The following is a 25,703-nucleotide window of genomic DNA, read 5'->3' on the forward strand; positions in this document are numbered from 1 at the left end:
TACAAACCATTAAAAAAATCATAGAGTAAAAATGCGAAAATAATTTAAAAGAAAGTGCAGATAAATACAACAGTAAAAAAGAAAGAAAGAAAGAAAGAAAGAAAAGAAAGAAAGAAAGAAAGAAAGAAAGAAAAAGTGTGGGGTTTCAAAAAGAGCAAAAGGAGACAGCATAAATAAAACAACATAGATGGAGGAAATGAAGAAATACAATGAAGAACAAAATAAAGAAAGAGCAAAAGATTGCAAGAAAGAGCATTAGTAATATAAACCATGACAAAGAAATACAACAAAAAAAAAAAGAAAAAAAAGGACAAAATAGAGAATGAGTCAAATGGAATCAAAGGAAAAAAATACAACAAATATAAAAACTGACAGAAAAACAAAAGGGTTAATCGGGAGGGTGAGAGATGACGCAGTGAAAAAAAAAACGAGACAAGAAAAAAGACAGGAAAAAAAGAAAGTGGAAAAAAAAGAAAGATAAGAACAAGGGAAATAAAAAGCGAGCGGGGAAAGGAGGGAGGCAGAGCATTAAAAGAAAGACCAGGAAGAAAAGAGCGAGAGATGAAAATGGACAGCGTAAAGAAAGAAGGGAAGAAAGCGAGCAGAAAGTAAAAGGAAGGCTGGCTAATGAGCGTATGCTTAGAGGAGGAATTGAGGGGGATTAGAGGAGGCTTTAGCAGGGCCAGAGTGGGGCCAGGTGGACACCACTTCATGAAAAGAACTGAGGGCTTTAGGAAGTTCCACACATGTGTCTCTTATAGAGCGAGAAAGACAGAAGCAAGGAAAAGAAGGAGAAAGAGAGAGAAAACCTGTTCTTCACACACACACACACACAAAAAAAATAGAAGTAGCTTTAGGGGATTTCTCCAGTTGAGTGGCGCTGGAGGCCTCGGGGTGGGGGTTACAGACGCCAAGGGCCACTCTTCTCTTTATGAAATGTGTGTGTGTGTGTATGCATGTATATGTGTATGGAAGAGAAAAAGAGAGTGAGCATGAGAGAGAAAAAGAGACTAAATACTATAAAAGGCCCCTTTCTCTTCTTTTCAGTGTCAGCGGGCTCCGCCCCACATCACTGGCTCTGTAATTATAACACAATGAGCTGCTCTATTAGGAAGACCATCATTAAAGCAAACGCTCAGACAACGCAGAGCTAACGCTGCCTTAATAACCGCTGCGACACTGATCAAATACAATAGGTGGGCTCTGGTTTTACGTAGAGACCGAGGACCCTGAATGCACGGGGCATTTACAGTCTGATTCTTCTATAATTCGTTGCGTCATTTCCAGTAATTTTGCACTTCAATAGCAGATTCTTTGCATTTGACAGGGAACGCAATTAAACAGCCCGCCGCTCACATTCACACAGACACAGAGACCCCCAGGGTGCAGGACAGCACAACAACAAAGCCACTCTCACTGCAGTCTGGGACTTGACCTGGATTTCACTCTCACCAGTGTGCACATGCACACACCAACACACACACACAAGCACACACAATCACACACATGCATACTCCATTCATTAATATTAGTGTCTCTCAGTGAGTTGGTGCAGCATGGCGTCTTAATCAGTCAGTGCTCTATTCTCATGCGAATATTAAAATGCCAATCACAGCGCCAGACCTGAGGGCTTTTCATGGCAACAAAACAGCTAACACATTCAAATACGGTTGTCTGTCTGTCTGTTGGTTTGTCTGTCTATTGAAGCTGGTTTGGGACTTGTGTGACGTACTTTGCTCATACAACTTTTTGTCCTCCATGCATCCTGGATTCAGCAAGCAACAAAACAAGGAACAAACCAACCAACCAACCAACTATCCAACCAATGAACCAACAAACCACCCAACCAATGAACGAACCAACCAATGAACGAACCAACCAACCAAACAACCATCTAACCAACTATCCAACCAACGAACCAACTATCCAACCAACCAACAAACCACCCAACCAACAAACCAACCAACCAACCAACCAACCAACCACCCAACCAACGAACCAACCAACTATCCAACTTACCAACCAACCAAACAACCAACAAACCAGCCAGCCAGACCCACTCTAGGCCAGACACTGCTTGGCAAAGCATGTGTACAGTCTGGCTCTAAAGCCAAGAGGCTCTTTATTGTCCCGTATCCTCACCGAGGATCAAACAGAATTATTGATGCTGTGTTCCTGCACGGATCTGAGACGGGACAGGTAAGTGCACCTCGATCCGGACAGATCAAAAGAAGGGAAGCACCAGGATGAGGGTGAACATGCTGTGCACGGCAGAGAAGGTTGTGACCCCTCGATGCCAGAACCGATCCAGGCCTTAATTCTGGCAATTTAAGGAGGTGTATTTAAGGAGGCTTATCGACTAATTAGTCCAACTGAACTGAACTGCTGCCATAGACACAGATCAATAATGTGATAAGAAGTTTACTCATTAAAGAGTACTCATGGAGTAAAAAATAAAACTGCAAAATAAATGCAAAAGAACTTTTTTTTAACAATATCATTGCTTTCTTTCATTCTGCCCAGTTTTTGAGGTAGAGTTGCGGTACAGTTCTTTTTTCCTTCTAATTTTGTACAGACAATCGAGGGGAACCTAGCCTGTATATGAAGGGTTCTTCACTTCAGAATAGTCTATGCTGTGACGCAGCGTTCGAGAAATGCTTTGGGACCATTCACATTTGTTCCCCCCCCCCCCCCCCCCCCGTTTTCCTGTCTCTCTCGCTCTTCTAAGTTAGCTAAGAGGTGCTTAACCTCCCTGAGAAAAAAGATCTTGGGCGAGATTTGCTTTGAGTATGCTAGCAGAGTAATGGCAGAGGAAGCCAATCAATAGCTCTCTACTTGATGACGGTCATTCAGGGCGTAATTGCGTAGGGTGCTTTTTCCTCCAATGGAATATAACTGCTTCCCTTTCATCTAGCAGCCCTCAGAAGACCACGCCATTATGGGCTTTGTCCAACCTCTAATAGCTCTCAGGTCCAGGCTCTATCCAACAGGTGGCCAATGTGTACGCTATAGATTATACAAAGTATACCACCGAAGACCCTCACGTGGCCCTTCTTTGCACTAAAACAGCAGCTTATGGACCCAAAGTGCGGTGGCCCGTGATCCGGGGTCTACATAAAGAGTAGCACGAGTGGACTTTAGGGAGAACGGTGGTGAACCGCGATCTGATAATCCATCTCCTGAAGAGGGGGCAGAAAATCCGTAAAGACATCATGACCATGTGGTGACAGCAGCTCTACAGCTGGACTGATCCTCATGACGACGTGCTCGACGCCACACCTCCCACTGCCACAGCACCAGCCGTACCGCTCGCATACATTAGCAGCTTTCTGCTTTGCGCCGCTGACGAGCTAAAGCTACATCGCACCTCGTCAAAGCAAGCAGCCTGCTAATTACATATAGAGATGCAGTCCCGGGTGGCTCTGCGAGACAACTGCACATTAAAATGAATGCTAGGGAGCTTGGCAGTGCTAGCACACATTAACAAGACTCTGTCCTTCTGCTCTGGCCATCAGGCCCAGGGCCGAGGGTTTATGGAAGAGAGGGACAGAGGAAAAAGAGGGAGAGAAAACAGAAGGAGCAGAAGAAAGCCTCGTCCGAATCCATGCAGGAAGGCGGTGTGGAGCAGAAGGATGAGGCTGGAAAGACGACACAACAGACTGCAGAACAGAATGCCTTCCCTCTGCCCGGGTCTCTGCAACCTGCTTTTTGTTCACCAGCAGACTCTCTGGAGCAGTTAACTTCAGAAGAACTTCTCCACATTCTTATCCAGACCAATTGTTTGCTCCCACTGTCGACTTGACCTTGAGGAACCCTGGAGAACATTGATGGAGCTGCTTTGGAGAAAGATAATAGGAACTAATAGGAATGCACTAATAACAGTCATAGAATAGCAGTATGTACACTGATCATTGATCAAGTGTTTGTTACCTCAGGGGAGGGTTTGGGAACACCCACATATGTATTTGTAGTTGTAAGTAAGGTAGAAAACCGCTGATTAGTTTATTCCAAATAAAATTAGTAATTTACAGCATTTATTTGCAGAAACTGAAAAAATGGTTCAAAATAAATAAATAAATAAAGATGCAGAGCTTTTGGACCTCAAACAATGCAACTCAAATAAAACAAATCATTATTTGGTGGAATAACCCTGGCTTTAAATAACAGTTTTCATGCATCTTGTTATGTTCTCCTCCACCAGTCTTACACACTGCTTTTGGATAACTTTATGTCACTCCTGCTGAAAAAATGCAAGCAGTTCAACTTGGTTTGATGATCAGCTTGTGATCATCCATCTTCCTCTTGATAATATTCCAGAGGTTTTTCATTCATTTGGTAAAATCAAAATAAACTTTTTATTTTTTATTTTTAAGTGGTCTCCTATTTTTTTCCAGAGCTGTACATCACACTGTCCATGCCAACAGTAACAAAAGACGACAGATTAATGACTTCTTAAGAGGCCCCAGACTCTAAATCAGACACAATCTAAATCATACAGAGGTAAGACATAGGTACTTTTCTGTACTTAAAAGGTACACTCTTCATAATTGCACCCTTAAAGTACAATATTGGTCTTTACAGGGTCAGATGTTAATCGTTCCCTCTGGAATAAAGTCATTCCTAACAGCAAAAAGTACAGATTTGTACCATTTAACCTGCAGCCAAAAGGTACATTCAGTTGTCTGTATCACTGCACTTATAAACAATATATATATATTTTTTTAATGGCCCATTTTTATTTGAAAGCTAGACAATTTTGGATCATCAAGTTCTTGACACGTATTCAGTTGATGATACTGTTTATAATGTTTATAATTTTTACTGGTACAAAAAAACATAGGCACAAAAAAGGACTTTTACTGAAAGGTACTTTTTTGTACCTTAATATGAGGTACAGCCCCAGCGACAAGCTTTGTACACTTTTACAAATATGTACAAATCTGTACTTATCTTTCTTAGTGTGCGTGATACAGGTTCCTGTCCCATGACTTTTGGCATGTCATCGCCCATATGGAGGCTCTTAGACCTTGAATTCAGCTTTGTTTTGGAGTACAGCCTTGTCTCAATGAAGCAATTGCTTATATACGACAAGCTGCCCAATGATTACGGAGATGACAGGGAAAGAAGAAAACGCTAGGACCAATGAAGTTTATCATCTCATAAATACTCATTCGCATGTCTCCGCCTAGTTCAAAATTATTATTTTTTTTCTTTCTTTCCATCGTCTGACACTTGACTGACAGAGCATATCGGTATAGCCTCCACAAAAGAGAACGATTCGCAGAATCTGTCCAGTATGAGGGGGAAATCTATAATTCATTTGGTTGTGAATGTCTTCTGACTGACTGTGAAATGTTAACAGACCTGAGGAGCTAAGAGGAAGAATGAAGTTTATGCAATTCCTCCGGTAGAAGAAGGAAAAGAAAACACCCTTGTGATCTATAATGAACCGTGTCAAGAGTGCAGGCGCTTTTTGAAAAAAAGGAAAGATGCAAGTGTGCTTTGGGCTCATTACAGTTGAAGGGGAGATGATGGATGGATGGATAAAACAAACGAATGGTTCAATGAACAAAAAGCCTGACCACACTGAGAAAAATCAGGCTAAAATCAAACAGAGTAATATTCCTTTTAGAGAGGCCAGATCTCTTTGAAATGGAAGGAACCTTTTGTATGCAGAGCTTTTAGGATGTTCTTTGGGTTCTGCGCAGCCGAGGAGGACGTGGTCACTGAGCGAGCCCAGACTCAAGAGCCATTAAGCCGAACGTGGAGGTAAAGCCCACGAGGCACGGGGCGTAATCATACTTACACACAGAGCTCCACTAATCTGTCCTGTTCATTAGCACACTGTGCGCAGTGTTAACATTAGCCACAGAGACCCGTAATAGCACAAATTACACTGTCATCCTCTACCATAATCATCCTCCACTTCAAAGACATTAAAGCAAAGCCTGGAAACCAATAGAGGGAGGAGGTAGTAGGTAATGGCACAAAAAAAGAGGCTATGGATAACACACACAAGTAATTCAGCCTACTTCTGTCTGTGATTTATACCCGCCTGTGTCCTTTCCCAAATTACCTTATCAAAGATCTGCTCTGTTAATCAGAACTATAGATCAGAGACGGCAAGAAGAAAAAAACCCCAAAAAAAACAACCTCGCCAAATTACACTATTAGAGTCAGTTCATCATATGACTGCTGCATATGACCACGCTCCTTTCCAACACTCTGATTTAGCAAATCTGCAGAACCATCATCAAAAACATCTAATAACAAAATACCTGCCGTCCATACATCTCTTATTATTGGACCCACCCTTCCTGGAATCTTCAGATCACTTGATTTCGTCTGGAGCGCACAAATTTCATAAGTTCACACGCTAATAAATCAGCATCTGTGCCTCGACCTTTAGAGATACGATCGGCTGTACACATAGTTAACCACACACAGAACGCTCTTCATTCCCACAGAGGAACACATGCAGGCTAATTCTGCAGGATATGTGTGTGGATGTGAATTCTGCCTTGGCTTCATCACCAAACATCAGTATATATTCTTAATAATAATCTTGTTTCTGAATAGAAGTAAATACCTGCACAGCAATATTCAAACATCTAGTGTAAACCCTTGCAAAACATGTAGAGGCTGTTACCAGCAGCAAAGTGTGCCAACTCCATATTAATGTTCACAGAATCAGAATTTGATGTTCAGCAAGAACATTGGGTTTCAGGGATGAAGAAGTGTTCAAATAAGTTGGGGCATGTTGTCTGTACAATGAATTTTAAACTATTTTATTACAATGCAAGTTTAAGTATAACTTATTCCAACTAGTTACTGTATAGGTTGACTTTTTCATAGTGCTGGGCTTTATCATTTCAATTCAAAATATAATTAACTGTATATTTTATCTTGATTAAGAAACAGTTACTTTAATGAACGCTAGAAACAGACTGTGACTGAAAGGGCTAAACACACTGAACTGAGCTCTGAATTTAAGTTAGTGAAGCTCTGAACTGATCATGGAGTAATCTCTCTGAATGTTTTACATTTAACATTTACATTGTTTAGAAACATTAATCCTCATATTAACAAACTACACAGAGAAACATCAGAAATTAACAGCGCACGCCGGCTCGCAGTGTTGCCAGATTGGGTGGCCAATGTCGAGTCGTGTCTGAAATTGTCTGGAGAAAACTCTGTGCTAAAAGGGGTGAACAAAACTACCAAGTGTTAATAGTTCGGAAATTTAACTCATCAGTGTTGTAGATAGATAACTTTGCAGAGACAAGAGCTAGTCCTGCTGATTTTTATACAATTTTTATTAAAATTTAAATAAGCATTTTTTTATGTTATTATGTATGAATATTTACTTCTTTATTTGCTTGCAAGTTCATTTTTATGTAGTGTAATTACTTTTCTGATTGATTGCTTTGGTTTGTGTGTCCTATGATACTATACACTAAATACACATAATACACACATGCAAATTAACTAATTTAAAATATTTTTTTTTGTAAATAGTGATATTTAAGAAAAGGTATTTTATTTATGATCATGTCGGAATAAAGCCTATAATATTGCTGATATGCTGAACACCAGCTGTTTTGTTTTTGGGTAGTTTTCTTTGCATTTTGGTGGGTATAAAACGTGTTACCCGGTTGACTTGGTTTTACCTGAATCTCAATGTAACAATCTGGCAACCCTGATGACTTGCTGTCCGCTCTGTTTGTTGCTTAGTAGTGAGACTCGCAATGCATTTTGGGACACATTCAGCTCATGTAGTATGCAACGATGTTTACTATAAATCATGGGGCTCCATCACACTCCAATTCCACTTTTCTAATTTGGACACTCAGAGAAAAATGAAAAATGGCAGATGTACTTAATAGTGCCCTATATATATATATATATATATATATATATATATATATATAGTAAATAGGAAGCCATTTCAGTCACAGGCACAGCATTTTTTTCTGTTCAGTTTTCTCAAATGGTGTTTGGGGTTTAAATTTTCCTCCATGTTGCAGATTGGACAGTGGGAAGTCGTGACCATGAGAAAATTATTAACACATTAATATTAACAGCATTAAAACACAAAATAATCAACATAGGCATAAGATTGCATTAGATAGAGAATCTGAATGTCAAATTAAATGTATTAAATGTCTGAAACACGATGAATCACACTAACAAAAGTACCAAGGCACGGCATCTAGCCCTCACACCACATTCTGCTTTTTCATTACCTAATGTTCCAGTTGGTAATTGAATAAGTAAATAGGTCTGGTCTGTTTATCCACACTGCAGTAGTCACAGGCTGTCAGGGGCATTAAGGCTTTAGCTCAACAGTATGTGTTTTCTCCAGCAGCTTCTGGTAACTCATCCTTCATTGAAAGGCAGCCTGACTTGCGTTTCTTCAGAGGATAGTCATTTTAGAGCAGAGTATGGGAGAGGGACTGTCACTCAGCAAAGCACATAAGGACAACACATGGCCAACAGGCAGCTAAATCTGTCTCTGTCAGCAGAGCAACCGACGGGTCCTCAGACCTCAACGGCGAGCCGGCGGAGGCCCTGCTCTCTCATTTTCTAAGAGAAGAATAGGTTAATTCTGTAAGTGCTCAAGCCAAGCTTAGAATGTGTGTAAAGTGAAACCGAGCGGCTGTGCGCACACATACATAATACAAGACTCAAATAAAGGCTAAGTAAAAGCTTTCTGCTGTGTTATTTTTCTGATGGATAGAATTGAACCAAGCACGGCGACACAACGACTTATCTTCTTAAAACCTAAAGGTCCAGCTTATTATTTATTCATTCAGTTTATTTAACACCAGTTGAATATGCCAGCTGTCTTTTACAATTCCGCCTGTTTTATTACTGTTTTTTAACAAGCCTGCGTCCAATTGGTCATGCCACTTCCTCTCTGGGGAATCCCAGCCAGCATTTTAAGGGCCGTTTCATTACTGCAATAACTCAAGGGACGTCTGTTAGATGAGACCTCATGGATAAAAAAAAAAAAAAAGGATCGACTGGTCTTCAGCAATAGAACACATAAAAAATAAAAAAATGCCCTCTTTTCAAACCTGAAAATGGAGCAAAGGTCCGTTCATACTATACCTACACAAATTAAATAACCAAAATGGTTACAAAACAACCCATATGATCCACATTTAAAGGTGCTGGATTTCCTCTGTGAAACACCAGCAGGTAAGGTTATACAAGTTTAAATACACACTGATGTGTTAGGAGTCATGGAATAAGAATTATCAACTTGTATCATATCCAAATACACTGTTTAAAAAATAAAAAGGTGTGGGGAAATGCATGTAGACCCTCTCATATAGATTTCCACCAAAAGAACTCTTCTTGGAGTTTCTTGAACAAGTTTTGTTCGGGCTTATAAGAACAGTGGTGCTTTTTTTAGCGAACCAGCTCGCGTTTCTACTTGTTTTAGAGTAACCATCAAATCGTCACATCATACGTCATCAACAGACGGCGTTGCACAGCAGTGGTGCTTCTATACAGACAGACATGCCCACAGATGTCGTCATGGTTCACGGTGAGGAACCTAGTATTCCTAGGTTCTCGCTGCAAAGAAATGTTCCTGGTTCCGGTATCTACTTTTGTTGATGGAAATGCACAAACCAGTTCAAAATTCAAAAAAGGATTGCGAACCAGAACTGTGTCGGTTCCACAGTGGTGGAAAAGCACTAATAGTGGTACCCACTATGTAGGTCACCTTGCCTTTAGAGTTCTGCCCAGTGTTCAGTCTTACTCACAAGATAACACCTTACTGTTCGTATGGCCCCTCCTAAACCACATGATAAAATGATCCTATTATTCTGGAATATCAGCTCAATGTTATTAGTTACCACTATAAGGTAATAGTCGCTTCTTCTTTTTTTAAATCTAAAACTACATTTATTAGTTACAGTGTCAAGTCAAAGCATAAGGTGTGGGGGGTGTGGCGGGTGTGGGTCCGTGTGTGGATAAAGCTGGGCTTGGATAAAGGATAAAGCTGTGGCTAATTAAAGAAGGAAACAGCTGAAGCCTGTAAACAGAAGCAAACGCTTCAATTGAATCCTCTAGCAAATGACTCTGAACTAATCAAATAAAGACTAGCTTTCCCTTTGCTCTCTGACAGGGCCATTCCCCTCCCAGTGTGTGTGTGTGTTTGGCCACACTGCTGTGTGTGAAAGGGTATTAACATATGCTTTGTTTAGCATAGACTCACTCAGCATTCTTGAGGAGAGTTCTGAGGAATGGGGATGCTTAGGTAGGGCTGATGCATCAACAGAAAAGAGAGAATGTGAGAGAGTGAGAGAGGGCGAGAGAGGTAAAAGTGATTTGTAGGTCTATTGCAGTCTACAGTCAGAAGCCTCTCAGCTTGTCCTGTAAACACAGAAAGACTCAGCCAGACTGAGGATCTCCAGACCTGAACGTAACGTCAAGGTACATCTTCTCCAGCTCCACAATGATATAAACCTGACGAGACGCATATAAATATGCTGTAATGTATACACACGTATATATACATATACTGTACACGTACAAGCCAGACGGTACTCCCTGGTCTTGACCATTTACGGAATTACAGGCTTCGGACGTGTCGTTTACAGGGGCTCTTAGGTAAAAGCTGGTGTTCCTGGCTTCGGTTCCTATTGAAAAGAACCCCCCTTTGGTTGAGCCCTGATTCGCCTGCTGCCAGATGATTGTTCGCGCTCTGAAACCGGCCTAAGCAAGCCCGCACCACATCTCCGCTTGTTAATGTAATCAAAGGCAGGAATGGGCTGATAATGAAAAGTGGAATAAGATGGAACAAGAGGCTTAGCACAGAGGTGCTATTCAGAGCGGCGGAGGCGAGGGGAGGCCGAATCAAGCCGCTGTCCTTTCAGCAGCCAGACGCGCAGACGCAATCACGTATTCATGGCATTTCCCATTCAGCGAATAATCTTAATCAGGACATTGTATCGTGGGAATCAAAGGAGCGATGATTGAACTTCCATCAAAGAGGGGGCTTTCAGGGATTCATATGGAGATGCAGAGTGGAAAAAAAAAAAAAAGCCCGCGGATCCGGCTACTGTACACGCCAGGCTCCATCTAAAGCTGTCGACCGCCCACCTACGCGGCCCGCCTGTGATACTGTTACCATGGAGAGCTCCAGACTGAGAAGGGCGCAACCTTTAAAGGAAATAAACTTATCTCCATTCCAGATCGCTATCGGAACTCTTAAAGGTGAGCAAGGCACCGGTGCCGGTGCCGGAGGAGCCTGGCCTGAAGACACTGACCCGAGAGCAGCTTCAGCGCGTACACAGAAGAAGAAGTGTGCAGCTGATGTTTGATCAGGACCTGAAAGAACACAGATCAGAAGTGCGGACAGCTCCGTGTCACATTAAAAGCTCTCTCCGCACTCCCGTGTACGCTGTCCGTGCAGTAGGTGTTGGATAATGGAAGCCAGATGCTGCAGCTGCCTCCCGCACATCAAAAGCGCCAAGGAGAGCAAACACAAGAGGACAGACAGACAGGAGGAAAAGCTTAAACAATGAAAGAGAGGGAGAGGGAGAGGGAGAGAGGGAGGGAAGGGGTGGAAGGTAGAATGGCGAGGGTGCTGCTCCATCACTGTCGGCAACGATCCGGAAAGGGAATATGTAAGCAGCACCATCTGTGACTGCACCTCTACTATCCTTTTAGAGACTATTAGCAGAGTTGCTAAAGGCCAGACATTCTGGTCCTCAGACAGACACACACACACACACACAACTACCCTGAGGCTATGTTTAAAAGAAGCAGGATCATGTACAGAACTGTACTGAAGCTTATCTATAGTACTATATTTAATCTGATCTACTCAATAAGTAATAATCCTTAACAACCAAAAGAATTGCAGGAAACTATGTATAAAAAAAGTGTATGAAATCTAGCTACTCCAGGTACTGTGTGTTCGTTATAACCAGGGGGTAATACCACAGCCTTCATTTAACAGCACACTGAGGTTCAACATCTCACTCAGGTAAACAACCAAGCTAAACCCAATAAAGATCTTTGAGCAAGAATCTGAATGCTACACTTAATAATCATTATTTAATGTAAATTGTGAGTTAGCCTCTGTCAAATAGGTAAACATATGTCCAAATAAAACGCCAAAATCAGAAAAAAGACTAGAAAGAGAGAGAGAGAGAGAGAGAGAGAGAGAGAGAAACATGACTTACTTGACTACAGACAGTATGAACCCAATATATGTCATATTTTATCTGGCCAACTTCTCTTCATTTGTTCATGTCAGGCATGCATAAATTTATTTATTTTTTTCCCGAAAAGAGTATGAGTACAAGTATGTTTATTCTTGTATTTGCCAATACTGACACCTACTTGAAATTCAGCAACATTATGAAGCACATTATTAAATAATGTAGTTGTTAGTGTAAAATAGTGCCCTGCACCAGTTCATTTGTTAATTAGGTTTTGTTGTGAGTCACATTGTTTTTTTTTTTTAAGACTATCATTATTAAAGGGGCACTAAACCCCCTGAGCACGGAGTGATGTATGGGTTTAGGGGCGGAGATCACATCATACTGGCCTATAGTACAGCACAACTTGATGGTCTGTTTCAAATATCATCCACTTTTCTTCCAAAACAAGATTTGTACTACTGATTCGTCTAAACAGAACACATGTATTACTGTGTGACGATCCAACCCAGATGCCACTGAGCCCACAGAAGCTGTTACTTTTCTAGAAAAGTACCTGCACACGCTACAGTAGTACAAACAGTCTGCAACACTACCTGGTTCCTCTTCACCACTGATATTTTTTCTTCATAGCGCCGAAGCATCAGCAACTGCCACACTCCCTCAGGTCTAAACCTGCCTGCTTCATCTCCAATCATCTCACCTCTCAACACACAGCCCAGAATACTGGTAATTGTGTTGCTATGTGATGGCAAGAGACTTGATTTGAGGTGTTTTATGTTTGCTTTTCCATGCCTGAGCACGTGTGTGTGTTTGTGTGTGTGTGTGTGTGTGCAGCGAGAGGGTGTGATATCACATCCGAGTTTGTGAAATATTACACTTTATCATTATACTGAAGAGTGCTACACTGATGACAACTTAGTATACACTTTATTTACAGAGATGTACTTGTGCAACCCAAAAAAATAGAATTGAAAATCATTGAAAAGTTACTTTATTTTAGTAATTCAGTTCAAAATGTGAAACTCATATATAATATAGATGTATTTATTATACACAGAGTAATGTATTTTAAACGTTTATTTATTTTACTGTTGATGATTATGACTTACAGCCAATGAAAACCCCAAAAATCAGTGTCTTAGAAAATAAGAATATTATATAAAACCATTTGGTACTTTTGGCAGTGTGGGCAGTGTGCCAAATCCTGCTGGAAAATGAAATCCGCAACTCCACTCCACTGACTTTGGACTTGATATAACACAGTGGATCAACACCAGCAGATGACCAGCATGTCTCTCTAAACCATCACTGATTGTGGAAACTTCACACTAGACCTCGAGCAGTTTGGACTGTGTGTCTCCACTCTTCCTCCAGACTCTGCTCCCTTGATTTACAAATGAAATGTAACATTAACTGATGATCAGTGATGGTTTGGAGAGACATGTCATCTGCTGGTGTTGGTCCACTGTGTTTTATTATTAAGTCTAAAGTCAGTGCAGTTTTGTTTTCCCAAAAAAACTTCATGCTTCTCTCTGCTGACAACTTTTATAGAGATGCAGATTTCATTTTCCAGCAGGACTTGGCACACTGCCCACACTGCCAAAAATACCAACAACCTTTTAAATGGTTCTATATAGCAACGAAACAGCTTTTTTTAGTACTATATAGAACATTTTGTATGCTATGTATGTACAGCTACAGCCGAGCAGATATCTGACTTGGTGATGCATTTCCTGTCCTGTGGTCTTTTTCTTTTCTTTTCCTTACATGTCCTGCAGTCCACATAACAGCATTTAAACTGTACATTGACTTCAAAACAATTACTTATCAAACGCGGCCTGTGTCAACGACTTGCATTTACAGCCATACAAGGCAAAGCAACCGTGACTGCATTTCTTTAATAGTAGAGTCGTATTTTGTGCCTTTTTAAATACGGTGGGAGTAAAGCTGGCATTGAAGAGCTGCAATTATGTTCAATCTCCAAAGATTAAGTGCAATTATGTAATATTTCACTTCTGCTAATACGCTACAGAGTAGTGCAGATAAAGGACTATATCATAGGGAATAATCTGGAAGCATTTAAAGCTGCTCTCTTTCACATAGACCTGTTCTGTTTAGAAAGTTACAGCTTTGGCCAAAGACCCAACTCTGTTTAGGAGTGGTGCTCAGATTCTTATCTGTGTAAAAATACTGCGGTTCTCAATACAGATAAAGCAGTCTATAATTCACGTGATTATCACGGTCTGCTATGACGCAAACACGTCGTTTATGTAACCTGAAGACATTTTATTAAGACATAAGGAAAGCATGCCCAAAATAGATAGGTTTAGAGTGTGTGTGAATGTGTGCGTCTTAAGCTCAGCAGCAGAATGAGAGATATTTGGCAGGCTGTTTGGTTCTCCATCTGTTTGCAGGATGTAAAACATCCTAATGGGCCTCATCCACCACCTGGGGCTATACCTTTCCTCAGCGGAGCTGCAGTATACCACACACACAAAACCACACACACACGCACAGTAATGTATCTGCAGTTAAGCATCCCAAGGGTTCTAAGTTTGTCACAAACATTAATAAAATGTGCACCAAACATGCATCCACATTTCTAACACAACACAGAGAAAAAAATATGTTAGAGGTGAGCCCCAGAAAGCCAGCCACTATAAGGCGCTCCTAAAATCGTTTAATTTTCCCAAAAATAATCAGTGCGTGTTATAATCTGGTGTTGCTTATGTATAAATTGTACGAGTCCGGTTTTACGGAGCAGTAAAGCCACTCCGCTGAAATACAGTGTTATACAAGAGTTTCAGTTTAGTTCTCCAGCACCAAGACTGAAGCAGTATTAGCATTAGCCGCTAACCACGCTAAGCGCTATCTCTTTTGCCATTCAGAGGCAGGAATTACAATTACAGTCCTTTTGCTTAGTGTCATCGCATAATGCGCCTTATAATCTGGTGCACCTTATAGTGCTAAAAATACAGTACATACAACATTTTTGAGTGATGGCCACAGTATTGTCCTTTATAGATGATGGTTCTACACAGCAGCATTAGTAAGGTCCTACTAATGTTTCCAATCGCATGATATGTTTTAGTAACTGTTTTATGTTTTTTCTTTTTTGCTCAGAGCATATGATGGACAACAAAAAAGGAGAATCTGGAAAAAATAAAATCTGATTTAAGAACATTATCCATCAAATGATCAGTTTACCATATACAGTTTACCTGTAGTTTTTGTTTTATGCTCATAAGGATATGGATACAGACGGCACCATCTGCCCATTCTCTGTGTTCATTTTGTCCATATTTGTGAACATTTTCTGAAAGCTTATAGACACAAATGAAATAACGTAGTACCAATGGAAGCCTTACGTGTAGACAATAATTCAAGCAAAATATGACCAGCGCCATATGGACACATTGAAGAAGAAACTCAGGTAAAAATAAAAAATAAAATAATGGCAGAACTTTTACTTACACCATTTACACCTTACACATTTTATCCGTCACTCTCCACAGTAAGCTTGTTGGTCTTTGTTTAAGGTGAACATGTTTCCCCCACTTGAATTCCTCCTACAACTTTGAGCTTTAAAGAACTTGTTCACTTATACAATAGTAATGATAGTAATGTAATTTCAATCCTCTGTATGTCCTGTATATATGCAGAATTGACAATAAAACTACTTGACTTGAATTGACATCCCTTTCTGGTAGAGTACGTGTTTAGATGACTCTCAGGGGTTCATCCAGTCATTAAATGCTATAAATTGTATATGCATTCAGCCTACACAAGGCAAAAAGTTTTTTTTATTTTTTTTACCCCCAAATGGTCAACAAATCATTCCACAGTTATTCCTTCCACCATTAGGCCTAATGTGTCTGTGTATAAAAAAAACCCCTGTAAAATACACAAGATGTAGAGTGTAAAACTTAAATACAGGCAAGAACAATTGGGTGTTTCTCAGCATGCACACGTCGTACACACTCCCTAAAACCAGACTAAACATCTGTTCTCCAGAAGGAGGATTTGCAGGGAGAGTACAGTATCCACTACTGTTCACACAAACCGCCGGGCAGGTTTAAATCAACACCGTTTTCAGACCTTTTAACCACTTAGCCATCTGTAAAACAAGCCACGGTTTTTAACCAGTCAAGAATCCACTGAAACCAAATGGACATGTCTGCTGACTGTTTGTGTGCAGGATTGGGCTGGTTTTAGTAGAGTACAGTACTGTCCAGCCTTCATTACTCTCTATTGTCATCCGCTTATCACCAGGCTGCAGGGCATCATCCTGGCTCATGCGGCCAGTGGCCAGCAGCTGCATGGTCACCCTCAGAGCCTCCTGCCTCTGGCCACTAATACAGCCGTGGCCACGGGCCAGAGACTCCCAGCGGCCGCTAGAATGTGGAGAATAATGCTGAGATTGAGACACAGGAAATGCAGCACATTGTACGTGCTGGACAGTAGGAGAAGAGATCCGTCATTAACTATGGGCTGCCTGTTAGACTCCAATCAACTCTGAGGATTGGTGAGGGGGGGGGGGGGGGGGGGTCATGAAAATAAAGAAAACACATTGAAAAAGAGAAGGTGAGTCCAAACGTAAGTCAGAGTAACAAAAACAAGCAGTATCGCTACTGTCCACACTGGAGTCAAGGCAATAGTCTTTCTAATCTAATGGCAGCCAGCACCTCATGTCCTTCATCAAACACTGTAAAAATCCAGTATAAATGGAATCACGGTCAGAGATAAAGTCAGAAGGCCAACACAGTGGCAGTAACATTTAAAGAAAAAGACAACCTGCACAAACTTGTGCGCTGACGAGCCACTAAAATGCCACTGATGTGGAATAAGCATAAATACAGCATCATTAAGTATTGGTAAAAGTCATTTAGTCCATTTTTTTTCCTTTAGACTGAAATCTTTTAAGACTGATTTTTTAAACCTTATTTATTTCACACTTCTACTCAGTGATAAAACTCCTGCATCCAGACTGCAATTAAAAAAAAAACAGGAGGATCAGTGAGGTTTTTAGGCTTTCTCAGTCATGTTACATCGCGTTCAGTAGCTCCTCCATTTCCACAAGCTGTTGTGTTTAAGAGGATCTCCGTGGAAACACTTGCCCAAAGTGTAATTACGGTGCGTAGCAATGGACAAATAGCAATTTTATTAAACACAAGGTGACGAAACTCAGAGATGTGCGTCTGGATGAGACTAAAATTACCAGAGGCCTAGGGAGTTCAGAGAAAAAGCAGTAGATAATTCAGCCTGTAATTTTCTCAGCGGACGTCTGAGAAAAACACATACAGGGTCATTCCGGACAGGAATAAAAATCCACTCGTAATAGAAAAAATTACCCCAGAGTTCTTCATAAAATATCATGTCATTAAATAATTCAATAATTCAATTCAAATTTAAATGCCACACCAAAACATCTCTAATCATTTCTAAATGCCTCTAAATAATGTTTTAATGTTAAAAAAATAAATAAATAAAAAATAACAAAAACTACAGCGAGACACAACAAGGTTCATAATCACTTTCCAGTGTTCAAACACTGCCCAGTTCCAAGGTCATGTTTACTCCACTAGAACACAGCAGACCTTCCTATGTCAACCTGAACCTGATGTATATTGAACACACACTGCTATCTAGTTAACATTTAGAGGCTCTGACCTTCCAGTGTAACAGCCATGTAATATATAGAAGAGGCAGTTTATAGAACGGCCTGAATGGCTTTATAAATTCTCAGCGCCGTTCTCTTCTTACACTCACAGAAGGCCACTCTAATTTTCTGTAAAAAACAAATGATGAGTAGTGTATTTACGACCAGCTATTAAATTAAAAGCTAAATCATAACTTCAGGCTTTAAGACTGGTATGTAATTCCAATGATATAACAGGGAGCACAGGATGCGCTTCAGTTTCTTCATATTTCTTTTTTCCAATCACTTCATGTATGGAGCGGGGTGATCTCAAGGTCAATTTATTATATTTAGGGCCCGAGCACCGAAGGCGCAGGCGAAGCCTGCACCGGAGGTGCAAAGCCCTATTGTTTTTTGTTATGTAATTCGAAAGGTAAGACCCCACAACACAATAATACAATGATTTTGAGTCACAGAGGATTGTATCTTGTGTGTAGCCATTGTGTATTTATTATTTTTTTATTGATTGATTCATAATTATTATATTTATCCAGACATTCTTAATGACTCCACCTCTAATACAATCAATAATTTCAGCAGAATTGTTTTAATGATTATATATTATTATATTACACAACAGATAACTTCAACAAAAAAATACAATATGTTTAAACACACTACAAATTTTTGTTACAGTATTATCGACCTGTAGCCTGCTGCTTAACTCGGCTAGCACTGCTGGAGCAGCATTAGCATTACCTGCTAACCGGGTTAAGTGCTAGCTTTTTTGCCATTTACAGGTGAGTATATCAAACTGTAGCCTGCACATTTATTGTGTTAAAACAAGCTACGCAAGACAAACCGCTAGCTGATATCGCCCTGGCTTCCTGGAACACTCAGGGTTCCTCAGTGTCCTTCCGCTGTCGGGCGACATTTACCCGGGCGACATGCACCCAGCCTTAGTGGAAATCTAAGCTTACTGTAAATAAATGGAAGCACTTTACTCACCCAAATTAACAGTTTTTAGAAGAGATATCTGTGCAGATTAACATCCAGCGCTCGATGAAAAATGTTGTTTTTTGTGTGTGTATGTGTTTTTGTGTATTACTTTTCTTTTTTTTTCTACTTGTGTCTTTCCCTCTTTGATAACTATACACCTGTTCATATTTGGAAAATTAACACTAAATATCAAATTATCTCATTCTTTTGTTACTGCAATAACTGTATATAAGGGGGTTGACTATCTTATCACTAAGTGAAGACAACTGACTTGCACCTCATTCCACCTAACCTTCCAATACCCCCCTGCACTCCCTCTAATCCTTATTCCCAGTCTCACTGCAATTACCAGCTCCCATAAAAACACATACTTTCAGTAACCTTTACATCCCTCACCCAGTCAAGCCCTGACACTGCACTGCTGCACTGCTGCTTATACTGCTTATCTCCTCAGAACAACAGGCCACACAGAATGATTGTGATGAGATGGAAGAGTTAGCCACGACGGCACGCTGGATATCTTTCTGCAGACACCCGAGACCGAGCGAAAGAGCGAGAGAGTGAGCGTGAGAGAGAGAGAGGCCAAGTCAGACTAAGTCGGATTAGCCGAGGCGCGGGGTCTAGCATAGCCTGCGCTGGCTGATGAGTAGTGACGGTTCACCTTGAGAAAGACACAGGCTGAGCTGAGCTGGAAGAACTTTTTTCCTAAAGCCGTGCACCTGACAGGTCCAGATACAGCAGAGCAGAGTCTGCTGCAGTCTGAATTAGACTAAAAAGCAATGCTAATGCAGCTAACAAATCATAAAAGCTTGAAAATATATGTGAAAATGTATATAAAGACAAAAAATGTATCTCTACACATACAGTATATGCTGCATAGTTATAATATTGTATTGTGTTGTGTTTCTATTGTGTTGTAAATTGGGTGCTATAATGTTAGTGCAGAATCCCAATTGCTTGTTATACTGGTGCTAAAGAGTTGCTATGGTCTTGCTGGTCTTGTGGTTGGTATGGTGTTGCTGGGTGGTTGCTAGGTGGTTTATATGGTATGTCATATCATTGGTACAATGTATCGATGTGGTAGCTATGGGTTTTCAGCTGTTTGCTATGATATACGGTGTTGCTCGGTGGCTGCAAAGTGGTGTCTGTAGCATCACAGGTGGTTTTTATGATATTGGAGGTAATTACTATGTGGTTACTAAGGTGTTGCTAAGTGGCAGCTATGATATCTCATGTGAGATATGGAGCCAAGGGCTGATCTGGGGTAAATCCGGGGTTTAAATGGTGTCTAATACCTTAGAAACTGCAGCAAAAGTCACACAAGAAGAAAATGAAGCAGATGAATAAGATAAAGAATCAAAGAAAAAAGAATAATAGAAAATAGAAAAACATAGTTTCGCAACACAAAAAAGCAATACATTGTCAGAAAGCACATAAGTATGAGAGATCACATATTAGCTTGTTGGCTATATGAGGAAAAAAAAAAATTGGACATCAACCTCGTCCTGGCTGATTGTGTACTTTTGGTGTTAAGGAGAAAACGGTGATAAAGTACTGTAAATGATTTCTCACACTCGCTTATTTTGTCTTTTTTCTTCTTCTCCCATTGTAGTCTGCAGCTCTCTGCTAAAGCGCACAGCACAGTGTGTGTTGTGGCAGCAGCGCCGTGCATGGCACTGCTCCTCAGCTCTCTCAGCAGCCAGCCAAATTAAAACAATTAAAAAGTTAATTGCCCGTTAGGCGGAGCCTGCCAGGAGGACGCCTGCTCTCTGATTCGCTGAATTAATCATGCAGCTTGTCCTTTGCATCAGCGCAGTCAGAGGCCCCGCCCTCCTCCCGAACAGCATCGCTATCAGGATGGAGGACGAATGTCCGTGTGGGTAGGTGTTGGAACCGGTGCCCAGCGAGATGCAGATTAGACCTGGCAGCGGCCATAAGGAAGGGACAGGGCCACTCGGACACACACACACACACACACACACACACACACACAAAACATGCCATATGGAGCCGAGGGCTGACTGCTCCATTTAACAGCAGTTGCAGTCAGCCCTGCTCAGATACACACAGACACACACACAGACAAGGACACACACACACACACACACACACACACACTGGGCCCCATTCACTATAATTTGTGCCCAGCATTGCTGGCCGTGGGCTCAAACCCGCTGTGTGCCCTGAAACAAACTCCACTAACATTCCATCACACAGCGACCTCACCACGGCCAGCAAAACAACACAGCACCTCATCGCTCGCCCATTCACCTCAAATGATGCGCAACAACAGCCATCCACCGTCTGCTCTTGGCCAATCAGAAAACAGGATACAAGAGAAGAGAAGAGAGAGAGAAAACGGAGAAAATGTGAGAAAATAAAGTACCTCAGGAGCCCAAATCCCTTTTTCTTTGTCTTCTTATCTGGCTCTTCACTGGACTCCTCTGCTTTCTTCTTATCCTTGTCCTTCCCTTTGCTTTTCAACTTGTCTTTCTTCTTCCCTTTGGCTTTCTTCTTCTTGTCTTTCTTGCTCTCGTCTCCGTCCCCGAGGCCCTGCCGCGAGGAGCCACTGGCTGGAGTGTCTCGTCCTGAGCTCACCTCTGATCCATCATCTAATTCAGACAGAGAGAGAGAGATTGAGAGAGGGAGGGAGTAGTAGTTGATGAATGATAAAACTGATGAGTATGATAAAAACTGAATGATAAAGGAATGATAATAACTGAGGAGTGAGCCTACAGTTTACTGAGCTTTAAAAGCAGGGTTCATACAGTTTTTAACCAATACATTTCCATGATTTTTTCAGGACTTTTTAATGCCTTCATGACAAATTTTCATGACCATACAATTTTTAAAACATCAGTGCAGACATGGACAATAAAACCAAAAATCAACTAAAACTAAAATTAAAATGTATTATAGTAGGCCTAAAATAATAAATAATAAAATGTGTGTAAAGGGCTAAATTACTGAATTAACTCTGAGCTGATGTATTTGTAGCTCAAAATAGATTTTCTTTGTTGATATACAGAAAAACAAAGATTAATAGACCAAATTTCCATGACTTTTCCAAAACTTTCTGGGGATTTTTTTTTTCTTTTCCAATCTTATCCAGGCCAAATTCTAGGTTTTTCATGACCGCACGAACCCTGTAAAAGGTTAACAAACTACAAGTGGGGTGTCAGAAATCAGAATTCTTCTGGATAAAATCTTAAGATCTTAAGAAGGAGAGGATACAACAGGCCTGCAACTGTGCCTTTTGGCAAAGTACTTAATCCCCACCTCCTGGGCAATTCATGGCACTAAAAACTGTCATTTTTTTTTTTACCAAAAAAATCACTTGAATGAACTAAAAAAAAAAGAAACTGAAAGCAGTGAGCCTTTCAGGTAATCTATGGTGGAGTTTCTCTGCTCTATCTTCCTTTCCTTTATCTTTTTGTCAGGAAGATTTCAACAGAAAGTAAAGTCCCAAAAAATATCAGAAAACCCCCACTGACATAACCTTTAAAGCTCAAAAGTGAAAGTGTGTAAGAGCAAAAGAGGAAAAGCATGAAAGTGAGAATGCATGTATATTAGTATTAAGTGTTAACATCTGTACACCAGATATCACACCTAGACCCCACAACATGATGTTGATTATTGGACCACAATTTAACCCTATGAAAGCAGTGAAAGTTGAAAATGTGTGAGCTGATCAAGTACAGCTTCTCAAAGTGTGTTTATTTTTTTAGGTTCTGGATGTGGCAGTGCTGCAGTGATAGGAACAGGTGTATGATTAGCAGGGTGTCTGTCAGTAAAGCTGCCCTGAAGAGAGAGTAGTATTTCACAGGCCAGGTTACACAGCATTCATTACACTAAACGAGGCACGGGAGCAGACAAAGCTGATATGTAAATCTTCTCTTCAGTAACTTTACAGAGTCTACTGTACACTGAGGAAACTTTGCAGATTGGAATATTTTAAAATGTTCAGAGAAAACTACAAACTATTTAAACTATTTAAAGATTATAAAAACAGAACCAGACAACAAAATTTAACACTTATGTTATACTCATCAAATCTTTACAAATAATAAATGTAATTTCAAACTGACTGAGACTTTTAAAGGTTGTACAGGCAGTCTGTAATTGAATATAAACATGATGGGCCAGTGGAAAGTAGTGGGACTAGATCCCTGGGGTGATCTTTGGGGTGACCCTTGGGAGTGGCTACATTCATATTTCAAACCTCATGAATCAATTCCTGCAAGTGTTGAGCCACATTTAAATTGACTCCTTGACAAAATGCTACGACCCTTAAGCAACAAGTAGTGCTGGACAGTATGATCAAACATGTATATCACAGTATTTTTCAAGATTTGACGGTTTCACTGTATCTTTATTTTATTTATTCTTTTTTGCATGACTGGGCTGTGACTTACTGTACTGCTAGGAGTAAATATAATATTAAACAATAAGTCTTTAAATTATAGCATTGATTACTATTGGGCTTACATTGTCCCACAAAATAACACAATATATGAAGATATACAACTTCATTAGCAGAAAAACAGCTGAAGAATTAAAAAAAAAAATACATTAAAAAGAGATATGCCAACAACTTTAAAACGGCTTCTTTTACAAAACTTAATATTTTACATAGTTCCACCAACACTATAAAAGGACCTAAAATACTCAATGTTAAGGTATTTAAAAGAGATTTGTCAAATGTTCTATTGTACAAGTTAGACACAAGTTTAATATCAAATTACAATATGTTATTAATGAAGCAATTAGAGGCATTACAGTATTAAAATCAGCCACAATTCCCTTCAGTATTATTGTTTTTAAAAGGGCTATAGTTACTGCTCTTGAAGAGTTTTATCACTTGTGCTGAATAAAATATTCTGTACTCAGGACTGATTCTGGGCTCCTCTGGGGGGCGAGAGGGACATTTCTCCAAGTTGTGGAACAATTTAATGTCTCTTTTACTTTTTCTCTGAGTGAATAATTGCTGTTTGCTGTTGTTCTTTTTCTATTTTTCTCAGATAAAAGATCCTCCTTTAGATAAAGTGCTGTTTCTTATTTGTCTCCAGGCAGGACAGAGCGAGATGAACGCTTGACTCCACAGAGCTGAGCTAACATCACTCCGGTGTGCTAGCTTGCTATGCTAACTGTTATGCTAGCCCTAGTTGGCATGCTGTATCTGCTTCTTCGGATCGGTTTTTCTTTCAGTGCTGTTCTCACAGCGCTCTGCAGCGCCTCTAGTGGTATGGCGGCATGTAAAAAATACATACTGGTTTTAATTTCCCCTTCAGTATATCAGATGAACCAGCATTTTGCCCAGAACTAGCACAAGCTAATAAAGAATGGTTATTGTCTCTGGCCTGTTTCAGCCCTGTTATGTTTGTGGCAGTCTGAGTGGAATAGCTGGCTTTATAAAGCAGTGCAGTACTTCTGTTGTCTGAATGCAAGAGATAAATCAGAAACACAACAGCCCAAAAACGTCTTCCCCGCTGAGCCCCAGTGCCAGCACACATATGCATGCATACGCGCACACTGTGGGGTTCGAGGGCGAGCCAGTTCTACGAGGGATCTATCCAAGGCCATGGCGGAGGCAACATCCGCTTCCCTGCGGCCCACGCGCGGCGTAAACAAACGCGGAACAGCCACTTAAATCCGCATGGAAGAGGGAGCGGCTGCAAAGAAGCGCCGGCATTATTCATAAACACAGCGCATCCTCAAAGGGCCGCTTCAGAGCTCGCCGCGCGCCATCACGCATCCCAACTCGCTTTTGTTCCCATCCGCGCACAGCCTGCCTATTAATCCACCACCCAGCGCAGCGGCGAGAGGCGAGAGCTGAGCAAAACGCATGCATCACCGAAGTGAGAGGGACAAACATGAGGAAGAAGAGGAAGGAAAGAAAGAAAGAAAGAAAGTAAGAAAGAGAGTGGGAGAAAGTTAGAAAAGAGGAAGCGGGGGGGATCATTCGGGCATAATTCCCGCAACAACAAACAAAAAAGAAAAGTCGAAGCACTTTGACAACAGCACTCGGAGAGAGAGCATTACCTGCCGTCAGAACGCTTCGATATATCAAAGCTGTAATTGAGCCGCGTGGAGTTCAAAGGGATCCAATAGAAACCGTTTCAAAGCAAAGTAAATCCTGCCCTTAATTCTTCCTTTATTCACTACCCATACTGATGTATAGCGCATGATGGGGCTTTTTAAGGCTAAATGGAAGGCGGATTATTAAGAGCTTTTGGGTTATGTACGCTCTTCTGTTATGATCTGTTGTTTCCCTTCGTGTATTGCTGCGTGTCAATCATACTCATAACCCACAAAATATGGACGCACATGAAAGAAAAAAAAAAACACACACACACACACATACATATACATATAGTACATACAGGACTTACAGGCTGAGTTTTCCCTGATTTAAATGTACACAGCAGTTCCTCATATATATTTAAAAAACTGTCTCTTTCCTGTCGAAAAAAATGGTATCGAGTCTTTTTTCACTTTCTGACATAATATGAATCTCGTCATTTCACTACAAATTTCTTCATGCCATAAACCAGCCTTTCAAGATAGCTTTTATAGCCATAATTAAAGCTGCCATCATAACTTGTCTTTGCTGTAAACTAAGCATTAAATTAAAATCATAACAAAAAAGTAAAAGTGAGGCCGAGGTCAGAAAAATGCTGACAGACAGCCAGACAGGATTTGTGAGACACACCCAGCCATAAATTCCTCACAATTGAACACAACCAGAACATACGAACATAATCAAGTCAACCCAAATTACATCTGTTACAGTTTTTACAGTCATTTTTATCATCACAGCTCAGTAGGAAGTGATGTAAAAAGTCCTGGATAGTTGTCATTTTGGAGATTTTAGGGTT

General features: G+C 40.6%; 1 protein-coding gene across 8 annotated transcripts in view; it reads right to left on the bottom strand.

Moving 5' to 3' along the window:
- The window catches only part of pard3bb (par-3 family cell polarity regulator beta b), a 367,820-nt gene that overhangs the window by 112,774 nt on the left and 229,343 nt on the right, over nt 1–25,703 (bottom strand). For all 8 annotated transcript variants that reach the window (XM_022680248.2, XM_022680245.2, XM_022680244.2 and 5 more), the window contains one exon: nt 21,212–21,437. In XM_022680248.2, the coding sequence (XP_022535969.2) occupies nt 21,212–21,437 (226 nt within the window). The remainder of the gene's footprint in view (nt 1–21,211; nt 21,438–25,703) is intronic.

This window comes from Astyanax mexicanus, chromosome 11 (genome assembly GCF_023375975.1).
Source record: "Astyanax mexicanus isolate ESR-SI-001 chromosome 11, AstMex3_surface, whole genome shotgun sequence".
NCBI classification, from domain to species: Eukaryota; Metazoa; Chordata; class Actinopteri; order Characiformes; family Acestrorhamphidae; genus Astyanax; species Astyanax mexicanus.